The sequence below is a fragment of the Zonotrichia leucophrys genome, chromosome 28 (assembly GCF_028769735.1).
Source record: "Zonotrichia leucophrys gambelii isolate GWCS_2022_RI chromosome 28, RI_Zleu_2.0, whole genome shotgun sequence".
NCBI lineage: Eukaryota > Metazoa > Chordata > Aves > Passeriformes > Passerellidae > Zonotrichia > Zonotrichia leucophrys.
Genome location: NC_088197.1, coordinates 5,089,113 through 5,115,488, shown reverse-complemented (window position 1 = coordinate 5,115,488; position 26,376 = coordinate 5,089,113). Strand labels below are relative to the sequence as shown.

Below are 26,376 nucleotides of genomic sequence, written 5' to 3'. Positions count from 1 at the left end.
GGATTTTCCATTGGAGATGGACAGAGAAGTGCTGGAGATGAAGAACAGGAGCTCAGAGGTTCTCCAAAACCTCCTTGAGTTTGGATTTTCCATTGGAGATGGACAAGGAAATGTTAGAGCTGCAGAACAGGAGCTCAGGGATTCTCCAAAACCTCCTTGAGCTTGGATTTTCCATTGGGGAATGGACAGGGAAGTTCTGGAGATGAAGAACAGGAGCTCAGGGGTTCTCCAATTGGATTTTCCATTGGGGAATGGACAGGGAAGTTCTGGAGATGAAGAACAGGAGCTCAGGGGTTCTCCAATTGGATTTTCCATTGGGGAATGGACAGGGAAGTTCTGGAGATGAAGAACAGGAGCTCAGGGATTCTCCAATTGGATTTTCCATTGGGGACACAAACGGGCCTGGAGCTGACTCTGGGGTGATGCCAAAGGCCAAGGATGGAGCTCCAGCACCCCAGAGAGGGGCACAGGGGGTTTCCAGCAGGATTTGCACCCCAGCCCATCCCTGACCCCGCGGTTCCACCGGGATTTTAGGGATGAAAAGGTTTCAAAGCCACGTGGAGGTGGCACCTGGGGACATGGTGAGCACCTCAAAGCCTTTTCCAGCCTCAACAATTCCATGATTCTCTGAGCCAAAGTGCTCCTAAGAGTCACCAGAAACTGAAATTTCCCAATTTTTCCCTCAATCCTTGGGTTTCAGGCAGCCAGAACCCCTCATTAAGGGGTGGAAAAACAACCATTAAAACCCTTCAAAAACCCAAATTAACAAAAAGAGCCCCAGATTTCCCTGAGGAAAGGGGCAGCTGGAGCCCTGCCCCTGCGATCCAGGCAGCTCTGGAGCACATTCCTGCTCCCAGCTCCACGTCCCAGCCTCGCTGCCCGTGCCAGGGCCGGGATACTACGAACAACACCAGCAACAGCGTGAAGGCAGCGCTTGGAAACCTCTGACTCGAGGCTTTTGTTCCTCACTTCTCCTCTGGGCCCTGATTTATGTTGTGAAATGGTTGATCTTGGCCCTCCCGGCCGTGGCTGGGCTCCTCTTGTTTTTGGCAGGGAGAATATTGGAATGGCAAAGGGATATCTGGCGGGGGAGCCAGGGGTTGTGTGGGTTTTGTCTGGAGGTTTTTAAGGGCTGCATTTGAAGTTTTGATTTATTTCGGAGTTTAAGGAGGGAGAGGAAAAAAAAATAATGAAATGGAAGGGGTTGGTAGTGCTGCGTTCCAAATGAAAGTGTGAAGTAGTTCCTGGAAATCTGTTGGATTTTTAGTCTTTTTTTTTTTCAAAGGGAAAGGTGCCTTGCTGGTGTGTAGGGGTTGAATTAAATGTGCACCAAGAAGGGAGATTTTCCTGCCATCACTCAGAGGAGATGTGGGAAGAACCCAATAAAGGGGAAAAATGCTCTTGTGGACAAAGCAAAGGTGTTTAACAAGAATTTAATAACATAAAAACATAAAATAGAAAATAATCAGGATTATTGGGCTTGAACCCAGAGCAGCTGCAACCCAACCCCTGCGCAGCCTTTGCACGACTTTCCTTCTGTTTTCCTTCATCCCTTTGATGAAACCGAGTAAGAATAATTAAAAATATTAATTCCATCTCCCAGAGGAGCAGAATTCCCAGGGCAGCTGTGGCTGCTCCATCCCTGGAAGGGCCCAAGGCTGGCTTGGAGCACCCTGGGACAGTGGGAAGTGTCCCTGCCCTGGATTTGGATGGGGTTTGAGGTCCTTCCAGCCCAAACCAGTCTGGGATTTTATGATCCCGTGTTTCTACGTGCTGAGCTTGGAATATTTCTGTGCTGGCAGTGTCACACACCCAAATTTCTGCTAAACTTTGTGGCTTTTCCTCGTGGTGCAGACATTCAGCACCTCTCACCTCTGAACACCAGCTCTTGGAACCAAAAATAATTGGAATTGTTGGGGCTTGAACCCAATTCCTAAAGCCCTCAGGAGCTGCTTTGGAGAAGCAGGGATGGTTCCAGGTGGGAGGAATTTGCAGCACCTTGTCATTGTCCCCGCATTGAACTGGGGCAGGTCTGACTTTCCCACGGGGGAATTCTGGAATTTTTCCACTGCAAATTCCTCATCAAACACAACCAGGCCTGGGGGAATGAGCAGAGGACTCCCCAAAGTGAGGATTCACTGAAATAAACCCCATCAGCATTTCCTGATGGGCGCAGGAGTGGGACACAAACCCACCCAGGACCCCAAAGCTCTGTTTGGGATCTGCTCTGACACAATCCCAAATCCCTCGGCGTGGGAAATGAGCTGCATTCCCAAACCCACCCTGGCATCTGGCACCAGGGATTGTCCCCTGCGATGCCAGCAAGGCCAGGGGGGCTCCAGAGCTGTCCCCAGCCATTGTCAGAGCCGATCCCAAGGGCGCAGCAAAAAATCCGGGAACCGAAATCCTGAATTGGGGGGAAAAACGTCCGGATTGGAGAGGTGGGATCGTTCATTGTCCCTGGAAAACCGCAGAGAGAGAAGTCATCCACATCCATTCTGTCTGAGTTTCACAATGAGAAAAAGGCTGCGGGGAGGGGAGTCAGAAATAATCCCAAAAAAACTTAAAGAAGCTTTTCCATGGAAAACAGACATCCCCTTCTTTTGGCACTGAAAATCCTCGTTAACCTGGGATTAGGGAAATTGTCGCTGGTGAAGCAAATGGTGGCTCTGGAGGGTTGGGAAAACCTGGAGTCAATGGTAATTTTTTAAAAAAAGGTGAAAAAGTTGGGAATTGGCTGATGGGGTTCTCATCCAGCATTTCCCAGCCCAGGGCTCTGTTCCAGTGGGTTTTTCCTCTTTTTTCCTCCTCTTTTTTTCCTCTCTTTTTCCCTCTTTTTTCCTAATTTTTTTCCCTCTCCTTTTCCTCTTTTCTCCACTTTTTTTCTTCTTTTTTTGCCTCTCTTTTTTTCCTCTTTTTTTCTCTTTTTCTCTCCTTTTCCTCCTTTTTCCTCTTTTCTTTTTTTCCTCCTTTTTATATTTTTTCCTCTCTTTTTCCTCTTTTATTCATATATTTTCCTCTTTTCCCTTCTTTTTTCCCTCCCCTTTTTTCTGTTTTTTCCCTCTCCTTTTCCTCTCTTCTCCCCTCTTTTTTCTTCTTTTTTTTTCCTCTCTTTTTCCTCTTTTTTACTTTTTCTTTTTTCCTCTCCTTTTCCTCCTTTTTCCTCTCTTTCTCCTCTTTTTCTTTTCTTCTCTTTTTTTTATATTTTTCCTCTCTTTTTCCTCTTTTTTTTCATACATTTTCCTCTTTTTTTCCCCTGTTTTCCCTCTTTTTTGCCTCTTTTCCCCCCCATTGAAATTCCCGCTGCTCCCTCCCTGTTTTTCGCTAATCCCAGCGTTTGTTTAAGGAGCACAAAGGCGATGCCGAGCGTTTGTTTTCCCTCTGTCCTTCCTTCTTAGGGTCACATTCACCTCATTTGCATAATTCTCATTAGCTAATGAGCCCTTTTAGAGGCACGGAAGGTGAGAAAACAAAAATCGCTCCAGGGCTTTGCCAGCTCTGGGAAAAGCCCCAAGGAAGCAGAGCTGAGAGGGGAAAAAACCCTTTGGATTTCGAAATTTAGTTTTAAATTTAATTTTAATTTTTTTTTTTTTTTAATTATGTCCTCATCCCTGGAAGTGTCCAAGGCCAGGCTGGATGGGCTTGGAGCAGCCTGGGACAGTGGAAGGGCTGGAATTCCATGACTTTTCAGGTCCTTCCATCCCAAACCATTCTGTAATTCCACGATTTTAAGACATCCCTTTTATCCTGACCTTTCTGATGGAACTGAGGGATCCCAGCTCTGAGCAAGCTGCTGATAACTCTAATTTTATCCCAAATTTGCTGAAGGCGATATTTTCTTTTTCCCCCCTTCCAAACCAGCGTTGTCCTTCTGGAGTTTTTGCCTTGGGATCTCATTCCCTTCTCCCCCTGGGTCATTGCTGGGCCATCATCAATCCCAGCCCGTCCAGAGTGGGTTCTCCCCATGGTTTATTTTGAAAATAAAAATAAAAATAATTTTTAGCAGATGCTCAGCAAGGTTCACTTTGGGAGGAACAATTGGCATCTTTGGGTTTCAGCCTCCATCTCCCAGGATCCCTGCATGGAATCCTTTTGGGAAAGAGGTTGAGTCTGTCCCCTAATTAAAAATACTCCACTTTATCCATCCCATTAGATGGATCCACTTTATCCATCCCTTCTCCCTCAGTCCATGGGATTGATGCCTCATCCTCCTCCTCCTCCACTGATTTTGACCAAAACCTCCCAAAATTACAAACAGGAGGGAACGAAGGGAAACGTCCCACAGGGAGCTCTTCCCTGCTGTCCTGCAGAGCCTGGATTTATCCAAAAGCCACTGAAACAGAGGGAAAAACCCCAAACTGTGTTTGATTTTCAGCCCGAACGTCTGCGGCTCGAGGTTCCACTCCTACTGCTGTCCTGGCTGGAAAACTCTGCCTGGAGGGAACCAGTGCATTGTCCGTGAGTATCCCCCTGTCCCTGCCTCCATTTCACCCACCTGATCCAGGGATTTCCTGCTCCAGACCCTGGAGAAGGAACCCCAAACTCCTGGGAATTCCCAGCCCTGCCCGTCCCAGTTAAACCCAGTCGGTCCCAACTGGTCCCAGTTACTGAATTCAGCTTTTAATCCTCTCCCCGAGTGTCACCGTGTCCCCTGGCATGGCTGACATGTCACCATGTCCCACCTGTCCCATGGCTGTGGGACAGGAGGCTCCTGAGGAAATGATTTATGATTTATGATTAATGGAATTCATAATTCCGTTAATTGATGGGGACATTGCAAACCTGGTGTCACCAGAGGTGTTCCCCAGCGGGAATTTGCATTTTAAGGGGCCACAGGAGGGTGATTGAGGTAAATCTCATTTGGATTGGGAGTTGGGAGGGTGATTGAGATAAATCTCATTTGGATTGGGAGCTGGGAGGGTGATTGAGATAAATCTCACCTGGATTGGGAATTGGGAGGATGATTGAGGTAAATCTCATTTGGATTGGGAATTGGGAGGATGATTGAGGTAAATCTCATTTGGATTGGGAGTTGGGAGGGTGATTGAGGTAAATCTCATTTGGATTGGGAATTGGGAGGATGATTGAGATAAATCTCACCTGGATTGGGAGTTAGGAGGGTGATTGAGATAAATCTCACCTGGACTGGGAATTGGGAGGGTGATTGAGATAAATCTCATTTGGATTGGGAGTTGGGAGGGTGATTGAGATAAATCTCACCTGGATTGGGAGCTGGGAGGACGATTGAGATAAATCTCACCTGGATTGGGAGTTGGGAGGATGATTGAGATAAATCTCACCTGGATTGGGAATTGGGAGGATGATTGAGGTAAATCTCATTTGGATTGGGAATTGGGAGGATGATTGAGATAAATCTCACCTGGATTAGGAGTTTTCCTTCCTATCTGGGCTGGGGAATCCATGAATTGGTGATGTCCTGCATTTCTGTGGGATAAAGATGGGATGGGATTTCAGGGATTTCCCACTCCTGCTGTGCCCACAGAGGTGCCCCAGCCCTTCCCTGGGTGATTCCTCCCCTGAGGGACGAACCCAGGGGCAAAACCAGCTCTGGGAATTGCCGGGGTGTGATCCCTGTCCTTGTGTGCCCCCAGCAATCTGCAGGAATTCCTGTGGGGATGGATTCTGCTCCCGGCCCAACATGTGCACCTGCTCCAATGGACAGCTCTCGCCCAACTGCGGCTCAGCTGGAGGTGAGGGAATTCTCCTCCTCATCCTCATTCCCTGCTCTGCCAAAAGGGAAAAGAATCCAATCCCTGCAGCCCCACCCTGAACCGGGCAGAGCCCACCCAATATTCCACCTTTCACAATATATTCTGTGCTTTGGGGTGCTTTCCCTGCAGAAACAAATGGGATTTTGGAGTCTTTTAAGGTCTCAGATGGAGAGGGACATCCCAAGGGTTGATTTCCCATCAGTGCCCAGCTGCAGAGATAAAGAGACCCCTCAAACACAGTCAGGGGGTGTTTGGGAGAAGGAAATTTCTGGGATTTGCTCCAGATCCCCGGAGGAGCCTGCAGCCCTTGGGGAGGGGAGGCTGGGTCCATGTGGGAGCAATCAGGGAGGAATTCCAGGAATGCCTGGAGCCCTGAGAGCCCTGCATCCATCTGGGCACGGCCCTGGCATTCCCGGCACAGGGGAGGCCTCCTCCAATCTGCAATTCGCTGTTGGGGGCTGGATTTCTCTGCTAAAACAGACAAATTGTGCATTCCGTGCAAAAAACAGACAAATTGTGCATTCCAGAGGCAGGGAGAGCCACCCTGACTCCTCTGGAATAACAAAGAGCGGAGTTTCCTGCTTGGTTTCCTACTCCAGGGAGTAAGGATGGTTTAGCAGTGCTCTGAAGGGGATGTTTAGGTGGAGTAGTGAGTGAGTAGAGACAAAAACCCCACAGCTGATCCCTGGCCAATAATTTGTAGGGAAAATCCAATCCAATTCCCAATAATGGGAAAAGTTAATGAGGATGAGCTGTCATCCCTCCTTTTTTTCTGTCATCCCTCCTTTTTCTGTCATCCCTCCTTTTTCTGTCATCTCTCCTTTTTCTGTCATCTCTCCTTTTTTCTGTCATCCCTCCTTTTTTCTGCCATTCCTTTTTCCTGTCATCCCTCCTTTTTCTGTCATCCCTCCTTTTTCTGTCATCTCTCCTTTTTCTGTCATCTCTCCTTTTTTCTGTCATCCCTCCTTTTTCCTTTTTTCTGTCATCCCTCCTTTTTTCCTGTCATCCCTCCTTTTTTTCTGTCATCCCTCCTTTTTTCTGTCATCCCTCCTTTTTCTGTCATCCCTCCTTTTTCTGTCATCCCTCCTTTTTCTGTCATCCCTCCTTTTTCTGTCATCCCTCCTTTTTCTGTCATCCCTCCTTTTTCCTGTCATCCCTCCTTTTTTCCTGTCATCCCTCCTTTTTCTGTCATCCCTCCTTTTTCTGTCATCCCTCCTTTTTCCTGTCATATCTCCTTTTTCCTGTCATTCCTCCTTTTCCTACAACTTTGGCCTCTGCCACCCTGGCAAATCCTGCCAAAGCCTTGCAATTCCTGGTTGGAAGATGTTCTTCTGCATTCCAGATGCCCAGGGGCTTCCAGCAGAGGCCAAATTTGGCAGGAGCTTGGCCCCAGCTCTTCCCAGCCTGGAATTGGGGTTGGAGGAGCCTCCATGCCATAAATCCACTGGGAGCTGCCAGATTCCATCCCCTCCTCCCCCAGAGCCGTGGGGTTTTTGTGTGAAATCCACTTTTCACGTGATTTGTGGGGTTTTTTTGTGTGAAATCCATTTTTCACCCCGGGCCCTTTCACACCTCAATCCCTCTTTGGGCTGCTTAAATCCCAAATTCCTTCACCATGCAGTGAGGAAACAGTTAAAGCCAACACTCGGTGTCCACAGCAAGGATAAAACTCTTCCCAATTTATTTATTGCTATTGTTTTCCTGCAGTGCCTCAGTCACATCCAGTGGGTCATAATCCTGTGGGAAAGCTGAGCTCTCACATGGAAGAATGGAGGATTCGTGCTTTTCTTTCCAAATTCCTTTTAAAAAAAAACCCTCTCCCAGTAACTGGATCTTGTCAAGGAGGCCACGTTCTGTTTGCAAAAGCAGGAGAAATAACTAAAAGTTGATGATTTTCCTCCACCAAGGAAATTCCATCCCCCCCAAACTCCTCAGAAGGCTTTGAGAGGGAGGAATTTGGAAGATTAGACAGCCCAGAGTGTGAAAAGGATTGAAAATGGAGCAATGATGGAAAACAGTGATAAAAAAGGGTGGGGAAATATTGGCCAAGTGTAAAATCCTGACAGAAAAGATTGTGACAGGGTTGTGTCAAAACCAGGGAATCATCCACGGCCTCGTTTGCAGGAAGGACAAAGCTGGAGAGGTTTGGTTGGGGTGGATTCCTTTAGGAAGTAAAAGGATGGATGGCTTTGGTTTGTGGGGAAGCCAAAAGGTTGGGATGGAGCTCAGGGAAATGTTCTTGCCCCCGAGGGTCCCCAGGGAATGGCACATCCCCAACCCTGCCACAGCTCCAGGAGCCTTTGGAAAACCCTCTGGGATGGGATGGGATTGTTGGGGTGTCTGGAGCCAGGAGCTGGATCCCTGACCCAGGGCAGTGTCCCCTGGCCCCGAAGGGACTCTGGGGTGACCCTGTCCCTGTCCTGTCCCCAGTGCAGAGCTGCAGCGTGCGCTGCATGAACGGGGGCAGCTGCTCCGAGGAGTCCTGCCTGTGCCAGAAGGGATTCACGGGCACCTACTGCGGGCAGCGTGAGTGCGGGCATGGGATTGGGATGGGATTGGGAATGGGATTGGGATTGGGAATGGGAACGGGTCCTGCCTGTGCCAGAAGGGATTCACGGGCACCTACTGCGGGCAGCGTGAGTGCGGGCATGGGATTGGGATTGGGATTGGGAATGGGATTGGGACATGGGATTGGGAATGGGGAGGGAAGCGGGAATGGGATGGTTGCTGTGCAGAAGGGATCATGGGACTACTGGGCAGTAGTGCGGGATGGGATTGGGATCGGGAATGGAATGGTAGGATGGGATTGGGACCGGTCCTGAGGGATTCACGGGCACCTACTGCAGGCAGCATGAGTGCGGGGATGGGAATGGAATGGGATTGGGATTGGGATTGGGATTGGGATTGGGATTGGGTCCTGAGGGATTCACGGGCACCTACTGCGGGCAGCGTGAGTGTACGGGATGGGAATGGGATGGGATGGATTGGGTCCTAGGATTACAGGCACCTATGAGAGCAGCGTGAGTGGGGAATGGGATTGGGATTGGGAATGAGGATGGGATTTGGGATTGGGATTGGGATTGGGAATGGATCCTGAGGGATTCACGGGCACCTACTGCGGGCAGTGTGAGTGCGGGAATGGGACTGGGGACAGGGATGGGAATGGAATGGGAATGGGAACAGGGAAGGGCACCCAGGACACTCCAACATCAGCACCGTGTTCTCCTTCCCTCGGAATCTCAGCCCTCTCTCATGACCAGCAGAGCTCTGTATCAAAATACAGATTTTAGACAAAATTAATGGATTGATTGATTGATTGATTTCCCAGTATAATGTATAATATATTAGTATAATGTAGATTTTTCAATCCATTGTAATATATAGATAATAGATATGGATAGTATTGTATATACTATATTATCTGTATGTAATATATAGGTAATATATTATATATTATAGAGATAATATCTATTACATAGATAAGATATGTTATACCTTCTAATATATGACATATGCATAATATGGAATTTAATGTATAGTATACTCATAATATATCTCATATATTATTATATTATAATGAGATATTATTATTATATATTATATAATAGATGCATAATATATTATATATAATATACACCTATGTATTATATATAGTTATACATCTCTATAATTATATATTCTCTTACTATATTATCATTATATAATTATATTTAGTATGTTACAATTATTATTATAAAATTATGTAATTTATAAATGATATATATTTATATATTATATAGATATACATTATATAATATTATATGTATATATTCTACCATGTAATACATTTTAAGAAGCCTTTAGTTAGCAAATAAGCACCATATCTTAGAAAGAATCTCTTCTCAATTAGATCATTTAGAACCTCCCAAATTCCAAATCCCTGTATCCACGTGGGAATCACTCCCACTGAGCATTTTTAAAGACAAAATCCCCAATTCTCCCCAAACTCCCCCTCAGCTCCCTCTGATCCCTCACTGCTGAAACTTCCCCGAGAGTTCAGCCAGAGGCAGAGGCTCCAGATGGGAAATTTCATCCTGAGCAGCAAAAGCTTGGGAAAATTCTCAGGAGCAGCAGCCCAGGCCGGGCTGGGACGTGCAGCCCTCACTACGTGCAGCTCCCAGCTCCATCCTGCTCTGCTCCCCTGGCAGGACATCCCGGCAGGCTGGGGAATGCTGCACCCCTGGCCCCCTCCCAATCCAATCCTGCACCCCTGGCCCAATCCTGCACCCCTGGCCCCTACCATCCCAATCCAACTGCCCTGGCCCCAATCCAATCCTGCACCCTGGCCCCTCCCAATCCAATCCTGCACCCCTGGCCCATCCCAATCCATACCCTGCCCATACCCTGGCCCAATCCTGCCCCCTGGCCCCCTCCCAATCCAATCCTGCATCCCCTGGCCCCATCCCAATCCAATCCTGCATCCCCTGGCCCAATCCTGCACCCCCTGGGCCCATCCCAATCCAATCCTGCATCCCCCTGGCCCCATCCCAATCCAATCCTGCATCCCCTGGCCCCCTCCCAATCCAATCCTGCACCCCTGGCCCCCTCCCAATCCAATCCTGCACCCCTGGCCCCCTCCCAATCCAATCCTGCACCCCTGGCCCCCTCCCAATCCAATCCTGCATCCCCCTGGCCCAATGCTGCATCCCCAACCCCATCCCAATCCAATCCTGCACCCCCTGGGCCCATCCCAATCCAGTCCTGCATCCCCCTGACCCCATCCAGCCTAATCCTGCATCCCCCTCGTCCTTGGGGGGTCCCTTCCTGCTCTGCAGATTCCATCAATCCATTATTTCAATCAGGAAAATTCCTTTGGCTCCAGCCCTGAGTGCAGGGTTTCAGCTCAGGGTAGCAGGACTAACTTTAAGTCAGGAATATTTTGGGTCAGGAATATTTTGGGTCAAGAATATCTTGAGTCAGTCTGGAATATTTTAAGCCAGTGACTATTTTAGGTCAGGGAACACCCAAGTGCTGCTCAGACCCCAGCTCCTTGCTCTGGGCACTCTGGGATCAAATCCCTGCCCATCCATCCTCCCCTTCTCCCATTCCAGCTGGGCCATTCCTCACACCTTTCCCTGTGGGCATTTTCCTGTCTGTATCCACTCATCCCACTTCAATCCCAACGCTGAGATTCCAGAGGGCAGGAAATCCTCCCCAGTGCAAGAGGAGTTTGTGGCCTCTGCAGAAGGGGGGCTCAGGCAGCAACAGGGAACAAATTTCCCAAGGAAAAAACGCCAAAATCTCAGATTTCTCTGCATGGGACAACACGGACAAAACTCTGACACTCCAACCACCATGGAGGTGACATCCCAGCCCCACGGAGGGGCTCTCCAGGAGGAGAAGTGATGGAATTCTCTGTTTTCCCTCGCAGCTGTGTGTGAGAACGGCTGCCAGAACGGGGGCAGGTGCATCGGCCCCAACCGCTGCGCGTGCGTGTACGGCTTCACCGGGCCCCAGTGCGAGAGAGGTGAGCAGGGATGGGGAATCATGGGCTGGGATGGATGGGGAGGAGACATCTCTGAAGCCAGGGTGTGGAAATTTGGGTTTATGGCAAAGGGACAAGTGCAGGGCCATGCTGGGAGCTGCCAGACACAGCTCGGAGCAGAAAAGAGCAGTAAAAAGAAGTAAAGAGGATGAGAGAGTGAGGTTCCTGTTACAATACCTTAAATCTTCTTCTGGTCATGGAACTTGGGGTTCATTGCAAAGGACCAAGTGCAGGGCCCTGCTCAGAGCAAGCCCCAGAGAGGGAGAGAGAGGTAAAAAGAGAGAAGGCAAGAGTGTGGTAAAGAGAGGATCAGAGGGTGAGGTTCCCGTTACAATACAATAAATCTTCTTCTGGTCATGGAATTTGGGGTTTATTGCAAAGGGCCAAGTGCAGGGCCCTGCTGGGAGCTGCCAGGCACAGCTCAGAGCAGAAAGTAGAGGTAAAGAGGATGAGAGAGCCAGGTTCCTGTTACAATACCTTAAATCTTCTTCTGGTCATGGAATTTGGGGTTCATTGCAAAGGGCCAAGTGCAGGGCCCTGCTGGGAGCTGCCAGGTTCTGTGTCCCCTGCTCCAGGTGACCCTGGGTTGTTCTGGATGATGCCCAAGCCCAAATCCTGGGATTCTGTGAGCCCCATCCCTGGCAAAAAGAGCTCACCCACCCCAAACCCATCCAGCTCCAGATTTACTCAAGGGCTTCACTTGAATTTACTTTGCCACCGCCGCCGTAAGGAGAAATAATTTGAATTTTAAATTGGAATAGCTTGAGAGAAGAGAGGGGTAAAGAGAGTGGGAAAGAGTTTCAGGTTTGGAAGGGAGCCTAAAACCATCCAGGAGCACCTTCCACTATCCCAGGCTGCTCCAGCCTGGCCTTGGACGCTTCCAGGGATGGACACCCCCAATTTTCCGGACAATTCTCCTGTTCTGCAGCAGTTAGAGATTCTTTAAACCCTCTCCTTGCCTTTTCCCAACACAAAGGAATTGCTTTAGTTATGGAAAATGAGGAGGATTTCTCTCTGGAGGGCTCAACCCCTAAACCTGAGCTCCTGTGAGCTCCTCCTCATTTTTTTCTCCTGAGATTCCCAAATCCACCCAGACACTGGCTGGGTGTGAGCAGAGAGCTGGAAATTCCTGCAGGAAACTTCTGGAGAAGGCTGGAAAATCCAAGTGTAACGTGTGTGGAGAGAGGGGCTGAGCAAGGGGAGGCTCTGGGGCCGTTTTGTATAAAATTCTTTGCATAAAGGAGCATTTTCACAAAGCCTGCAGAGATTTGGCCGAGCCAGACTTGTGCGAGAGACAAAACAAATCCTGCAGCTGTGTCCACACTGCTCCTCCCTGCCAAGGCAAACAGAGCCGGGCTGGGAATGGTTCCTGGGGGGGTTTGCAGCCAGGTGAGCGCCTGGGGTTGGCCTTGCAGGGAAAATTTGGGATTCGGGGAGCAGCTTCACCCTCCTGAGGGAAAACTCCATCCCCAGGGCTGCTGAGAGCTGCAGGGTTTGGGTCATGGGGACCCTTGGGGGTCCCCAAAGGAGATTCCAGCCCCTCCTGCAGCTCCACTCCTCATTCCCAAGGGGTGAGCGATGAATTCAGAGCAGAGCCCGAAGCCCTTTGCTGACAGGGAGAAAGGATAAATCTCCTCTCAAAGCCAAGGAGTGTCCTGGGCTCTGCCAGGTGCGGAATTCTCTGTGCTGATAGCTGGAGTGATGAGTGAGGAGCATAAACACAAACAGAGCACAAGGATTTCCACCTCAGCAGGAGGGAAAACTGCTTTTCCTGGAGGTGGCAGAGCCCTGGAGGGGATTCTCCCTGTCTGGATTCTCCCTGTCTGGATTCTCCAAACCCTCCAGGTTCTGTGTCCCCTGCTCCAGGTGACCCTGGGCTGTTCTGGATGATGCCCAAGCCCAAATCCTGGGATTCTGTGAGCCCCATCCCTGCCAAAAAGGGCTCACCCACCCCAAACCCATCCAGCTCCAGATTTACTTCAGGGCTTCACTTGAATTTACTTTGCCACCGCTGCCGTAAGGAGAAATAATTTGAATTTTAAATTGGAATAGCTGAGAGCAGGCTTGAGAGAAGAGAGGGGTAAAGAGAGTGGGAAAGAGGATAAGAGAGTGAGGTTCCTGTTAAAATACAATAAATCTTCTTCTGGTCTTGGAACTTGGGGTTCATTGCAAAGGGCCAAGTGCAGGGACTTGCTGGGAGCTGCCAGGCACAGCTCAGAGCAGAAAAAGAGAGGTAAAGAGAGAGGTAAAGAGGATGAGGGAGTGATATTCCCATTACAGTACAATAAATCTTCTTCTGATCGTGAAATTTGGGGTTCATTGCAAAGGGCCAAGTGCAGGGCCCTGCTGGGAGCTGCCAGGTTCTGTGTCCCCTGCTCCAGGTGACCCTGGGCTGTTCTGGGGGATGCCCAAGCCCAAATCCTGGGATTCTGTGAGCCCCATCCCTGCCAAAAAGGGCTCACCCACCCCAAACCCATCCCGCTCCAGATTTGATTGAATTTACTTCGCTGCCACAACGAGAAATAATTTGAATTTTAAATTGGAACAAAGTGAATTTCTGAGTGCTGAGAGCAGCCCCAGTCAGAGGCTGCTTTGTGCTGGCAGCAGAACAACCCCCCTCACACCTCGTGCAGGAAATTCCCCCCTCCAGAGGGAAATACCCCGGAGCAGGCACTCACAGCATCCCAGCATCATTTCCTCCCTCGCCCTGACGTCTTTGGGGGATATTTTGTGGAACCTGAGCTCCCATTACATCAGTGTGGGAGGAAAAGCTGCAGCCCCACAAGGGCTGGGGCTGTTGGGGCCAGGGGCTGCTCGTGGATTTACAGCAAAATGAAGGATTTTGATGTCATGGCTCCGCTTCCACCCTCCCTCAAGCAGGAAAAAGTGACTGAGTTTGACTCATCAGGTGATGTTTGGGGCTCCAGGGATGAGGTTTTTCATTTGGGGTTGTTTTTCCAGCCAAAATTAAATCTTCCCTGTGGAGCCTGCCCCTGGGATCCAGGAGCTTTTCCCAGAAACTTTTTCCTGGGATCTAGGGAATTTTCCTTGGGATCCAGGAGCTTTTCCCTGGGATCCAGGAGATTTTACCTGGGATCCAGGAGCTTCTTCCAGGAACTTTTCCCTGGAATCTGGGAGCTTTTCCCAGGAGCTTTTCCATGGGATCCAGGAGCTCTTTGGAATCCAGGAGCTTTTTCCTCTGATCTGGGAGATTTTCCCAATAACTTTTCTCTGGAATCCAGGAACTTTTCCCTGGAATCTGGGAGCTTTTTCCAGGAGCTTTTCCTTGGGATCCAGGAAATTTTTTCTGGGAACTTTTCCCTGGGATCCAGGGGATTTTCCATGGGATCCAGGGAATTTTTCCTGGGATCCAGGAGATTTTCTCAGGAACTTTTCCCTGGGACCCAGGAGCTCTTTGGAATCCAGGAGCTTTTTCCTCTGATCTGGGAGATTTTCCCAATAACTTTTCTCTGGAATCCAGGAACTTTTCCCTGGAATCTGGGAGCTTTTTCCAGGAACTTTTCCCTGGAATCTGGGAGCTTTTTCCAGGAGCTTTTCCTTGGGATCCAGGAAATTTTTCTGGGAACTTTTCCCTGGGATCCAGGAGATTTTCCCAGGTGATTTTCCTTGGGATCCAGGGGATTTTCCTCGGATCCAGGAGATTTTCCCAATAACTTTTCTCTGGAATCCAGGAGCTTTTTCCAGGAGCTTTTCCCTGGGATCCCTCCAGTGACCAACCAGGAAAATTCCTGATCCCAAGGGCTCTCCCAGGTGTTCCCAAACCCTGCTCTGACTTTCCCACCCATCCCTCCTGCTCTGGACCCACCAGCTCCACGTTTCCCTGTGCTCTTTGTGCCTCCCTGAAACTCTCTCGGGTTTCATCAGGCTGAGACTTTATCAGGAAACAGTAAAAGCAGGACAGGAAAGCTCAGAACAAGTCCCCCCTCTACAATTTCCTTTGGATGTGTTTTTCCAGCACTTGGAATGTCTGGCCTTAGAGAGTGCCCCCGCCAGCTTTTTCTTCTCTGCACAAGTCCAAACAGTTAAACTGGAGGAATGTGGCTGTGTTTGGGTGAAGGGAGGAAATGACGAGCTGGAGAAAGCATTCCATGAGAAAGGAGCCCCTCAGGGGGACCTGGGGCAGCTCTGGGGCTGCAGAGACACAGCCGGGCTGGGAGACACCTGGGAACAACAGGGACAACTGGGAAACAACAGGGACAATTGGGAAATACCTGGAGAACAACAGGGAGAACTGGAGAACACCTGGAGAACAAGAGAGACAATCCATCCAGGCTGGAAAACACCTGAGAACAACAGGGACAATCAATCCAGGCTGGAAAATACCTGGAGAACAACAGAGACAACTGGAAAACACCTGGAAAACAACAGGGACAATCTATCCAGACTGGGAAACAGCTGGAGAAGAACAGGAACAATCAGAAAACACCCGGAGAACAGGAACAATTGATCCAGTCTGGAAAATACCTGGAGAACAACAGGACAACTGGGAAACACCTGGAGAAGAACAGGGAGAACTGGAAAACACCTGGAGAACAACAGGGACAATTGGAAAGTACTGGATAAGAGCAGGAACTATTGGAAAGCACTGGAGAAGAACAGGAACAATTGGAAAATACCTGGAGAACAACAGGGACAACTGGGAAACACCTGGAGAAGAGCAGGGACAATTGGAAAGCACCTGGAGAACAACAGGAACAATTGATCCAGGCTGGAAAATACCTGGAGAACAACAGGACAATTGGAAAACACCTGGAGAACAACAGGAACTATTGGAAAGCACTGGAGAAGAACAGGAACAATCCATCCAGGCTGGGAAACACTTGGAGAACAACAGGGACAATTGAAGAACAACAGGAACAATCGGAAAACACCTGGAGAGCAACAGGAACAATTGATCCAGGCTGGGAAATCACTGGAGAAGAACAGGAACAATTGGAAAACACCTGGAGAGCAACAGGAACAATTGGAAAACACTGGAAAACAACAGGAACAATCAATCCAGGCTGGAAAATACCTGGAGAACAACAGGAACAATTGGAAAACACTGGAGAAGAGCAGGAACAATCAAGCCAAGCTGGAAAACACCTGGAGAACAACAGGACAATTGGAAAGCACTGGAGAAGAACAGGGACAATTGGAAAACACTGAAGAACAACAGGGACAATCAATCCAGGCTGGAAAACACCTGGAGAAGTGTCTCTCCCTGATCCCAATCCCTGTCTTTCCCTGTTCTCTCCCAATTCCAGTCCCAGTCCCTCCCGTTGGTGGCTCTGGCTCAGTCCCAGCCGTGGCCTCCTGCCCAATCCCAGGATTTGTGTCTCCATCCCCTCCCTGGGGATGCTCCACAGGCCCCTTTTGTCCTGCAGGTCTCAAGGCAAAGCCTCCATTGTTTGTTGTGAGAGGGGATTGGAGTTCTGGCAGAGGAAAAAGCTCCTCTTCCTCAGCTCTGTTTGTTTGTTTTGGAGAGGAGGAATTCCAGAGGGTGGGAGCAGACAAAAGCTCCTCATTCCCTTCCCCTTCCCTCGTGCTGGACCTACTCCCATGGATTTGTGTGGCTGGGATTGTCCTTTAGATAGCACAGAAAATCCTGGAATTCTCCCACTTTTCCATCTCCAGGGATCTGAATTCCCACTGGAATTGACTCAGGGACGCCCTCCTGGCTCCATGGATGTTGCAGGAGTGGAGGAAACTCTTTTTTTTTTTCTTGTGAATATTCTCAGAAGTTCCTGATCAAACCCTCCCCCATGAATCCCCCCATTTTCAGGATTTCTTGCAGTAGGAATTACCATTGGAATTGCCAGGAATTCAGAGCTCCAGGGGTTCCCCAAATCCCCCCAAATTCAGGATTTCTTGCAGTGGGAATTGCCATTGGAATTGCCAGGGATTGAGTGCTCTGGGGGTTCCCCAAATCCCCCCAAATTCAGAATTTCTTGCAGTGGGAATTGCCATTGGAACTGCCAGGGATTCAGTGCTCATGGGGTTCCCCAAATCCCCCCAAATTCAGGATTTCTTGCTGTGGGAATTGCCATTGGAATTGCCAGGGATTCAGAGCTCATGGGGTTCCCTAAATCCCCCCAAATTCAGGATTTCTTGCAGTGGGAATTGCCATTGGAATTGCCAGGGATTCAGAGTTCTGGGGGTTCCCAAATCCCCCCATATTTAGGATTTCTTGCAGCCTTTCAGTGGGAATTACCAGGGATTTAGAGCTCCAGGGGTTCCCCAAATCCCCCCAAATTCAGAATTTCTTGCAGTAGGAATTGCCATTGGAATTGCCAGGGATTCAGAGCTCTGGGGGCTCCCCAAATCCCCCCAAATTCAGGATTTCCTGCAATCCCTTAATGGGATTTACCTGGAGCTGGGTCCCACTCTGGGCTCTGCTTTTGTGAGGCTGAGGGAACAGCAATCCCAGTTTTCCCTCAGCTTTTCCAAGGAAAAAAGCCCAGCTCCTGCAGGACAGCTACCTGCAGCAGGATTCCTGGAACACAGATCCCATGCAGGGACTGGGAAAGGCTTCAGACATCTCCTAAGCGTCCCTGTTTCCTTCATAAAATTTCATCGGTGCCTCATTAAAAATTTAATCATTTGCCCATTAAAATTAGCACCAGCTGGGGCTGGGAGGCAGCCAGGGCTCTCCAGACTGAGATTTCCTTGGCTTCGTTCCCTCCAGAGGAGTCATCTGCATAGGAAAAGTTATTTTGGGCAATTATGGGTTTAAAAGGGGGTGTTCTCCTCACAATCCCGCATTCATTATCCCTCTCCAGGAATTCCTGCAGTGCCTGGGGGAGATGAGGTAGGAGATGAGGTGGGAGGTGCAGGTTTGGCCACTTTTCTCTCTGGTCAGAGCACCACTTTGGGGTTTTTCGTTTATTAATCTGGGTTTTTTGGGGTCCACCCTGCACCGCGATGGGAACTTGTAAAATTTGGGTCAAAAAAAAAAAAAAAAGGATCATTACATGGTTCATGTTTCTGGTCAGATTCCCAAAAAAAGGATTTTCTGGGAGATGCCATCACCTTCACACTGATGTAACTTCCAGACAATTCCTTTTTTTTCCCTCTCAAATCCTTCTCCTCTCAACCTCCTCCCAATTTCCTCAGCTTTAATTCCCAGCACAAACTGCTCCAGGACACAAATCAGAGAGGGAGCATTAAGCTGGAAACGAGGAATTCTTTGCTAATTGATTCTTCCCCAGACAGGAGGATTTCCTGGGTGTTTTCCATGGATTTTGGATTACCTGGAGCTCCCAGTGCTCTCACCCCTCTCCAAAAAGATTTTTATTGCTTCAAACACATCAAACCCAAACCTTTCCCTGCAGGGACATCTGGGGGTTAATCCAGGAGCAGGGATTTGGGGTCAGGGCAGTTCCTAATTACTGCTTAATTCCAGCCTGGAAATTCCCTGAGCTCTGGCTGCCTGACCAGCACCTGACTGCTCAGACACTCCATGGGGAATTTTCTGCCCTGACCAGGACGTGCTCCAAGGTTTTCTTGTTGTTTTTTTTTTTCCCCAGCCACAGATCAAACATTTCTGTGCCACCACCTCAAGGGAAAATCCCACAGGAAGGATTTTGCTTCCTGCAGGATTCCTGCTGTGCCAATATCCCTCATCAAGGGTCACGGGAGCCCAGGCAGTGGCAAAGCCACATTCCTGAGGGCAGAACCCTGCAAAAAATTGGGTTAAAAATCCTTGGGGTTGAAGGGATGGGAGGATCCTAATTGGGAGTGGGAAAGCTGCAGTGTCTGGGGTTTAAAGCTGAAATTGCCGGGGGATGTTTGGGAGTTAAAAGTGAAGGAATTAATAATGGGACAGAATCCGAGAGTGAGAGAATTCCAGAATCTGGTTTGGGATGGAAGGGAACATAAAAACCATGGAATTCCACTGCCGGCTCCTTCCATTATCCCAGGGTGCTCCGAGTTCCATCCAGCCTGGCTTTGGGCACTTCCAGGGAAGAATCTCTGTAACTAAATTGAGATTTGATTGCTTTTCTCATCCCTGGAATTCCCAGAGCAGGTGGAATCACAGCCCTGGAATTGTCTCTTTGCCTGAATTTTGATTTTCAGCTCCTTTTAGGGCCACCACCACCTCCAACACCGCGCTTCAATTTGCCACCATTGCAGTTTCCCCCCCAAATCTCACACTGCTGGCAAGGCAGAAATCCTAGGATTTATCTACACACTGGATTATGGAATTCACAGGGAACCCCCAATGAGGGGAGAGAATGATTTATCTGATTCCGTCTTATCAGAAGGCTAATTAATTGCTTTATGATAGTCTATTATTCTGTACTATATTACATTACATCTAAGCTGAATCTGCCAAGAACTCAAACCACCATCACTTTGGGTAAACAATCTCCACATTGCATTCTGCTTTTGCACAACCACAGGCACAGAAAACGAGATAAGAATTGGTTTTCTTTTCTCTGAGGTTTAGAGAATGTGAAACCCAGAAATATTCTTGGGAGGAATTGTGTCTTGCTTTTCTGTGTGAACAGAAATGTGGGGCTGCACACCTGGCCCTGACAGGCCAAGGAACCAAACACCATCACTGTGGGTGAATAATCCCCCCATTACATTCTGCTTTGGCAGAAACACAGGCCCAGCAAATGATGAAAATTGTGTTTTTCCTTTCTCTGAGGTTCGGAGAACATGAAACCCAGAAATATTCTTGGGAGGAATTGTGCCTTGCTTTACTCTGTGAAGAAAAATGTAGAGCTGCACACTTGGCCCTGACAGGCCAAGGAGCCAAACACAGGCACAGCAAATGAGATGAGAATTGTTTTTTTCCTTTCTCTGCGGTTCAGAGAATGTGAAACCCAGAAATATTCTTGGGAAAGAAATATTCTTGGTAGGGACTGTGCTTTGCTTTTCTCTGTGAGGAGAAATGTGGGGCTATTTCCTGACAGGCCAAGGAACAGAACACCATCACTGTAGGTAAACAATCTCCACATTGCATTCTGCTTTGGCACAAACACAGGCACAGAAAATGGTAAGATTGTGTTTTTTTCTTTCTCTGAGGTTCAGAGAACGTGGAACCCAGAAATATTCTTGGGAAGAACTGTGCCTTGCTTTTCTCTGTGAAGAGAAATGTGGGGCTGCACACCTGGGCCTGACAGGCCAAGGAACCAAACACCATCACTGTGGGTGAACAATCTCCATATTGCATTGTGCTTTGGCACAAACACAGGCCCAGCAAATGATAAGAATTGTGGTTTTTTTTCTTTCTCTGAGATTCAGAGAATGTGAAACCCAGAAATGGGTTGAAGAATTGGGAAGATTTGTGCCTTGCTTTTCTCTGTGAAGAGGAATGTGGGGCTACACACTTGGCCCTGATAGGTCAAGGAGCCAAACACAGGCCCAGCAAATGAGATAAGAATTGTTTTTTTCCTTTCTCTGAGGTTCAGAGAATGTGAAACCCAGAAATATTCTTGGGAAATAATTATTCTTGGTAGGAACTGCGCCTTTTTCTCTCTGTGCAGAGCAGTGTGGTGACACCAGGTGTAACCTGGGTATTCTCTCCTTTCCTGCCCAGATTACCGCACGGGGCCCTGCTTCAGCCAGGTGAACAACCAGATGTGCCAGGGCCAGCTGAGTGGCATCGTGTGCACCAAGACCATGTGCTGTGCCACCATCGGCCGCGCCTGGGGCCACCCCTGCGAGATGTGCCCGGCCCAGCCGCACCCCTGCCGGCGTGGCTTCATCCCCAACATCCGCACCGGCGCCTGCCAGGGTCAGACACGGGGCGTGGGCATGGGATGGGAGGGGCAGGGAATGTGAGAGGGGTGGGTACAGGGTGGGCACAGGGTGGGCAGGGATGGGAGGGGCAGGGAATGTGAGAGGGGTGGGTACAGGGTGGGCAGGGAATGTGAGAGGGGTGGGTACAGGGTGGGCACAGGGTGGGCAGGGAATGTGAGAGGGGTGGGTACAGGGTGGGCACAGGGTGGGCAGGGATGGGTATGGCGTGGGCAGGGATAGGAGGGGCAGGGAATGTGAGAGGGATGGGCATGGGCTGGGGAGAGCAGAGTCTGGAACGGGAGATTGGAATGGAGGAAATAGAGGATGGGGAGAGCAGAGTCTGGAACAGGAGCCTAAAACAGCCCCAAAGTGCTGAGAGCAGAGCCTGAAAGAGGAGATTGAAACAGAGAAAATAGAGGATGGAGAGAGCAGAGTCCTGAATGGGAGCCTAAAACAGCCCCAAAATAGAGAATGCTAAGACCATTTCAGTCCTCTGAAACAGGAGCCTAAAGCAGCCCCAAAGCAGAGCCCCAAAGCACAGAACTCTCTGTGGAATTTTCCAAATCCCCCCAGTGTGTCAGGGAGCACCTCCATGGACCTGGAGTGTCCCCTGGGATCTCCCATTTATCCCACAGATCCGGGGCACACTGTGGCTCTCGGGTGAACTCCTCCCAAAGGGCCACAGGAAGCATTCCCAATCCTTTGATCCTTTGAGTCTCCCTCTTGTTGAGGCAGGAATTGACTCCTGGTGCAGTTTGGGAGGAAATTCCCTCTGGAAGGTGATCCAGCTCCTTGAGCACAGGGAAACCCAGGGATCCATGGCTGCTGTTCCCTCACACTCCTCCTCCTCTTCCTCCTGCAGATGTGGACGAGTGCCAGGCCATCCCTGGGCTCTGCCAAGGTGGGAATTGCATCAACACCGTGGGATCCTACGAGTGCAAGTGCCCTGCAGGGCACAAGCAGAGCGAGACCAGCCACAGGTGTGAAGGTAAGGGATGCTCCACTTCCCAAAGCTCCAGGAGCATTTCACTCCTGGCTTTTTCCAGGTGGAGCTGGGACAGAGCTCCCATTCCAGGCTGGATCCCATTGCCCAGCCCTGCCAAAGGGGGTTTTGGTCTGCTGCCCACAGGCCAAGGGCAGGAAATGAGGAATGGGCTTTGCCTGATCTCCTAATCTTGCCTCAGACCAGAAGGAAATGGTTTGGTTTGTTCACAGAGGGGGTTTTTAAAGGATATTTTAATGGGAACACAGACAGGGACCTCTGGAAGGTTTAGCCAGGCTCAGCTCAGGGCTGCCTCCAAAGCTCTGCCAGGTTCTGGGTCCGATCAAGCCTTGAAAACTCAGCAACTTTTAATTTGGAGGCTCTTCATTAGGGCTGTGAAGATTTAATCACTGTGAAATGGGACATCAGGCTGGTGCTGGGAGCTCAGGGAGGGCTCTGAAAGCCCCTCTGGAACCCCAGGATTGGAATTGGGATGGTAGGAGGGGGCATGAGCTGATCTCCCAGGTCCTTCCAGCCCTGACCATTCCAGGATTCTGTGCCCTGGGTTCAGCCCCTCAGGAAACGTTTCCAAAGAGGGCCCAGAGGAGCTGCAGAGGTCAATCCCTGCTGGGGGATGGACATTCCTGCATCCCCAGGAAACATCTGTGTCTGAGCATCTTCCTGGGCAGGGCGCCAGCAGACTTTCTCTAAAATCCTGACAGGATTCCTGCAGAGCTCCACATGCAAGGATTGAAAGCAGGACAATCCAAACCAGCCCTTTTTGTGTGTCAGAGGAAGGAGCAGCTCCCCGAATCCAGTGATATTCCAGGAATTTGCCTGGCCCAGGTGGGAGCAGGGGCAGCAGAAAGCTGCTCCTGCCTCTCCCCCAGCAGCTGGGGAGCAGAGCACATCTGAAACCGGTTGAGCTGGAATCTCCTCCATCCCCAGATTAAACCAAATCCATTGTCTGGGTCTGTCCTCCAGATGTGAGGGGCCTCCCACTGCCCCCCGAGCCTGGAGCAGCAGCCCCACGTGGGCACAAACTGCCCCCAGAAAGGGACAATTCCAGCATTCCCAGGGGCTGCTCCATCCCTGGATCACCACCAAGGGCTGGGGGCTTCCCTCTGGGTCTGGGAATGTCACAGACAGCAGGGATTTGAGGTTTGAGGGCTCCTCTCCCAGCTGTGTCACCTCCACGTCCCCGCAGGGCCACCAGAAGGGGAGGAGGATCCCAGGGAAGTGGAATCACCTTTGGGATTCCCTAAAACGATGTGGATAGGGGAATGGAGAGGGTTCCTTTATGGACACATTGAAGATTTGGGCCCCCGAGTTTCCTGCAGCCTTTGATCCCTCAGGAATTTGGTCCAGCAGATGGAGCATCAAATTCCTGAGCTGCACATTCCTGCTGAAACTGCCAAAATCTCTGCCTTGGTCCTCCCTTTGAGCCAGGGTTTGATCAAAGCACAACCAGAGCATGGATTTGTGCCCCAATCCCAGCTGGGCAGGAGCTCCCTCGTTGAGTTTTGGGTTCATTTTACACTGGGGAAAGGAGGGAATTCTCTGCTTCCCTCTCATTTTCAGCTTCCCCATCCAAACCTGGCATCCAGGGAATGTCAAACCCCGATTAAACCTCTCTGGGGGGTTCTCTCCAGTTGCCCAGAGCTGGAGTTTGGTGCTGGGGGATTCCTGGGGGGAAGTCAGGAATTAACGATGTGCCCTAATTAACGGTGTCCCCTAATTAACGCTGTCCCCTAATTAACAGTGCCGTAATCTGCTGTGAACTGCAGGGACAGAGATAACGGTGGTGCCTTCCTTATCTCCTAACCCAAACCTTATCTCCCAACACCTGGAACTGGGGAGGATAAGGACGCTTTTCCAAGGCAGATATTCCATGCTGATAATGGATGCTCTGAGCTGCAGCTGGAATATTCTCAGATCCAGCAGGAAAACGAATCCTTTGGCTCTCAGGGAAAGATCCAGGCTGGGTTTGGAGCTGAAGCTCCTCCAAGTCGGGGCTTGCTCCGTTCCAGGCTCACCCCTGGTGGATGGGGCACTTCCAGAGGGTGGCTCGAGTTTGTCCCATTGTCCATTGTATTCCGAGGAGCTCCGGGGGTGATGGGAGTTTCTGGCACTGCTCCCTTGCTGGGCAGGCTGAAAAACAGGGAAATGTTGGATTTAGGGAGGGGAAGGCTCAGGCTGCTCCCTAAAAACCGCTGGAGACCAGGTGGGCTTGGGAAGCGCCCAAAATTGTGTTTGTGCTGTGCAAGAAGATGAGCAAAGAGGGCAGGAATTGCCAGGTTAGGGATGAATTAACCCATCTCACGGCTGGATTATGGTGGAAAAAAGGGGAAAAAAGCAGGATCTGTTGAGGTTTTCAGGGAATGAGAGGCAGGTTTGGATCCAGCCGAGTTCTCAACGCGGCGGGAGGAAAATTGTTGAGGACACAGGAAAATTCCTGGTGCAAAGTGGAGAGAGGGAACATCAAAGCTGAGCTGGGACACATCCTGCTGCTCCAGAGACCTGGAGCCATAAATCACAGGGAAAAGGGGGGGCTGGGGCACTTTTAAATGATCCTGGAAGCGACTGGAAAAATGACACCGAAGGGAGCAATTCTGTGGTGTGGACCTAAGGGGGAATCACTGGCTGGACAAAGCTTTTCCTGCCATAATTCCAGGCTTTCTCTGCCAAGAATTTCACTTTTTAACAGCCCTTCCTGTGCTGCAGGACAAAGGCCAAGCTCTGCTATCAGTGAGGTAATGCCAGTGCCTCTCCAGGATGCTCCCCAAAGGAACGTGTCCTGCATCCAAAACCCATCCAGGGTGATAAGAGACCAAACAAAAATCCATGGAGAGACACCAGGAAAGGGAGTGGAAGGCTCCAGGCAACAAGCTCAGCCAGGATTTGCCCGTTTTTGGCCTCTCCAGGATATTCTGTAGGAGGGAACAAATGCAGGGATTCCAAATCTCACCTCTGTTCCTCACCCCTCTAGGTGTGAGGTTCTCCTTGTGCCCCCACAGGCCCGGAGGGCCCAAAATCCTGAATTTCCTGATGCTCCTGTGCCAGAGAAAGCTCCCCAGAGCTTTCCACGGGTGGATGGAACCCCACAACCACTTTCTTTGCATTTCCTCACAGAGCCCCTCTGAAGAGCTCATTGTTTGGCTCCACGCAGAGCTCATTTCCCTGGACCTGGGTGGTTTGGAGCTCCCATTTTCCCCTCTGTGGTTCCTTTCACGAGTCCCTGATCCCAAGGCTCGAGCCCTGGGGGTGTTTTCTCCATCAATCCCTGGGTTTTTAGCACAGGGAAAGGTTGGGGTTCCCACACCCTGAGATGAGGGATGAGCTTTGCAGCTCCAGCTCTGCAGCTTTGGCTTTTCCAGCTTTCCCAGCCTTTAAGGACGAGGCCAATTCCAATTCCAATCCCAGCCCGGCTCCAAAATCAACGTTTGCCTTGAATCCTGCCATTGTCTGAGCAGCAGAGCTCAGGATCCTGCTTTAATTCCGAACAGAAGGTTGGAAAAGCCGGGAAGGAGCCAGGCTGGGGCTGGCAGGATTCCCTCCCGGCGCTGGGCGTTAATGAGAGGGGCGTTAATTGTTAATGAACCCGTTCCCACCGGGTCAGCACGGCTCCAAACCACCACGGGACGCTCGCAGAGGGAAAACCGAGCAGGAAAATGGGCTGAAAGCACAACAAAGCCCAGGGATCAGGTTCCTGGAGCACAGGATGTGGAGTCCTGCAGGAATGGGCTCCGTTCCTGCTCTCAGAGCTGGGATTTTCAAGGGGATTTCGGATAAAAAAGGAGCTGCAGATTGATGGAAGCTCTTTGGTTCTCTGGTTTTCCATAGGAATGGGATTCTCTGCTGCCTTGGGGTGAGGGAGGGATGGCACAGGCACAGCCCCAGGTGTGGGAGCCTCCCCAGTGCCACCCCAAGTTTTGGGCTGGGATTTTTCAGTTTTGCCTTCCTAAAGCTCTTTATTTTGCAGAGCTCCGTGCAGATTCTCCCCAGTGCCACCCCAAGTTTTGGGCTGGGATTTTTAAACTTTGCCTTCCTAAAGCTCCTTTCCTTGCAGAGCTCCGTGGGCTGGAGCCCAGGGCAGGGCTGGGGTTGGGTGACAGGGCAGGGCTGGCTGATCAAATCTGATTTTGGCTGCAGGGGCCCAGGTGGGGGAGGCGTTTCTGTGCTCTGTGTTTCTGTGTTCTCTGCTGCCCTGGGAGCTCTCAGGGCTGTTCTGAGCATCAAAGAACCAGAGCAGCACTGGGGGGCTCAGGGGACCCCTCAGGGGGTGGCCAGGGGCAGAATTTGAGAGTCCTGAAGAGCCAAGCAGGGATTTGTGTTCCCCTGGAATAGAATCAGAGAATGGAATTGTGGAATATCCTGGGATTTGT

At 50.1% G+C, this 26,376-nt stretch overlaps 1 protein-coding gene across 5 annotated transcripts in view; it reads left to right on the top strand.

The window, feature by feature from the left end:
• FBN3 (fibrillin 3) overlaps positions 1-26,376 on the top strand; it is a 78,328-nt gene that overhangs the window by 7,107 nt on the left and 44,845 nt on the right. For 2 of the 5 annotated variants that reach the window (XM_064734302.1, XM_064734301.1), the window contains exons 3-8: positions 4,376-4,458; positions 5,613-5,711; positions 8,163-8,258; positions 11,143-11,238; positions 20,807-21,004; positions 21,872-21,997. In XM_064734302.1, the coding sequence (XP_064590372.1) occupies positions 4,376-4,458; positions 5,613-5,711; positions 8,163-8,258; positions 11,143-11,238; positions 20,807-21,004; positions 21,872-21,997 (698 nt within the window). Of the gene's footprint in view, positions 1-4,375; positions 4,459-5,420; positions 5,712-8,162; positions 8,259-8,663; positions 8,683-11,142; positions 11,239-20,806; positions 21,005-21,871; positions 21,998-26,376 lie in introns of those variants that run through there. The other 3 variants (XM_064734304.1, XM_064734303.1, XM_064734305.1) reach the window with 3 other exon arrangements.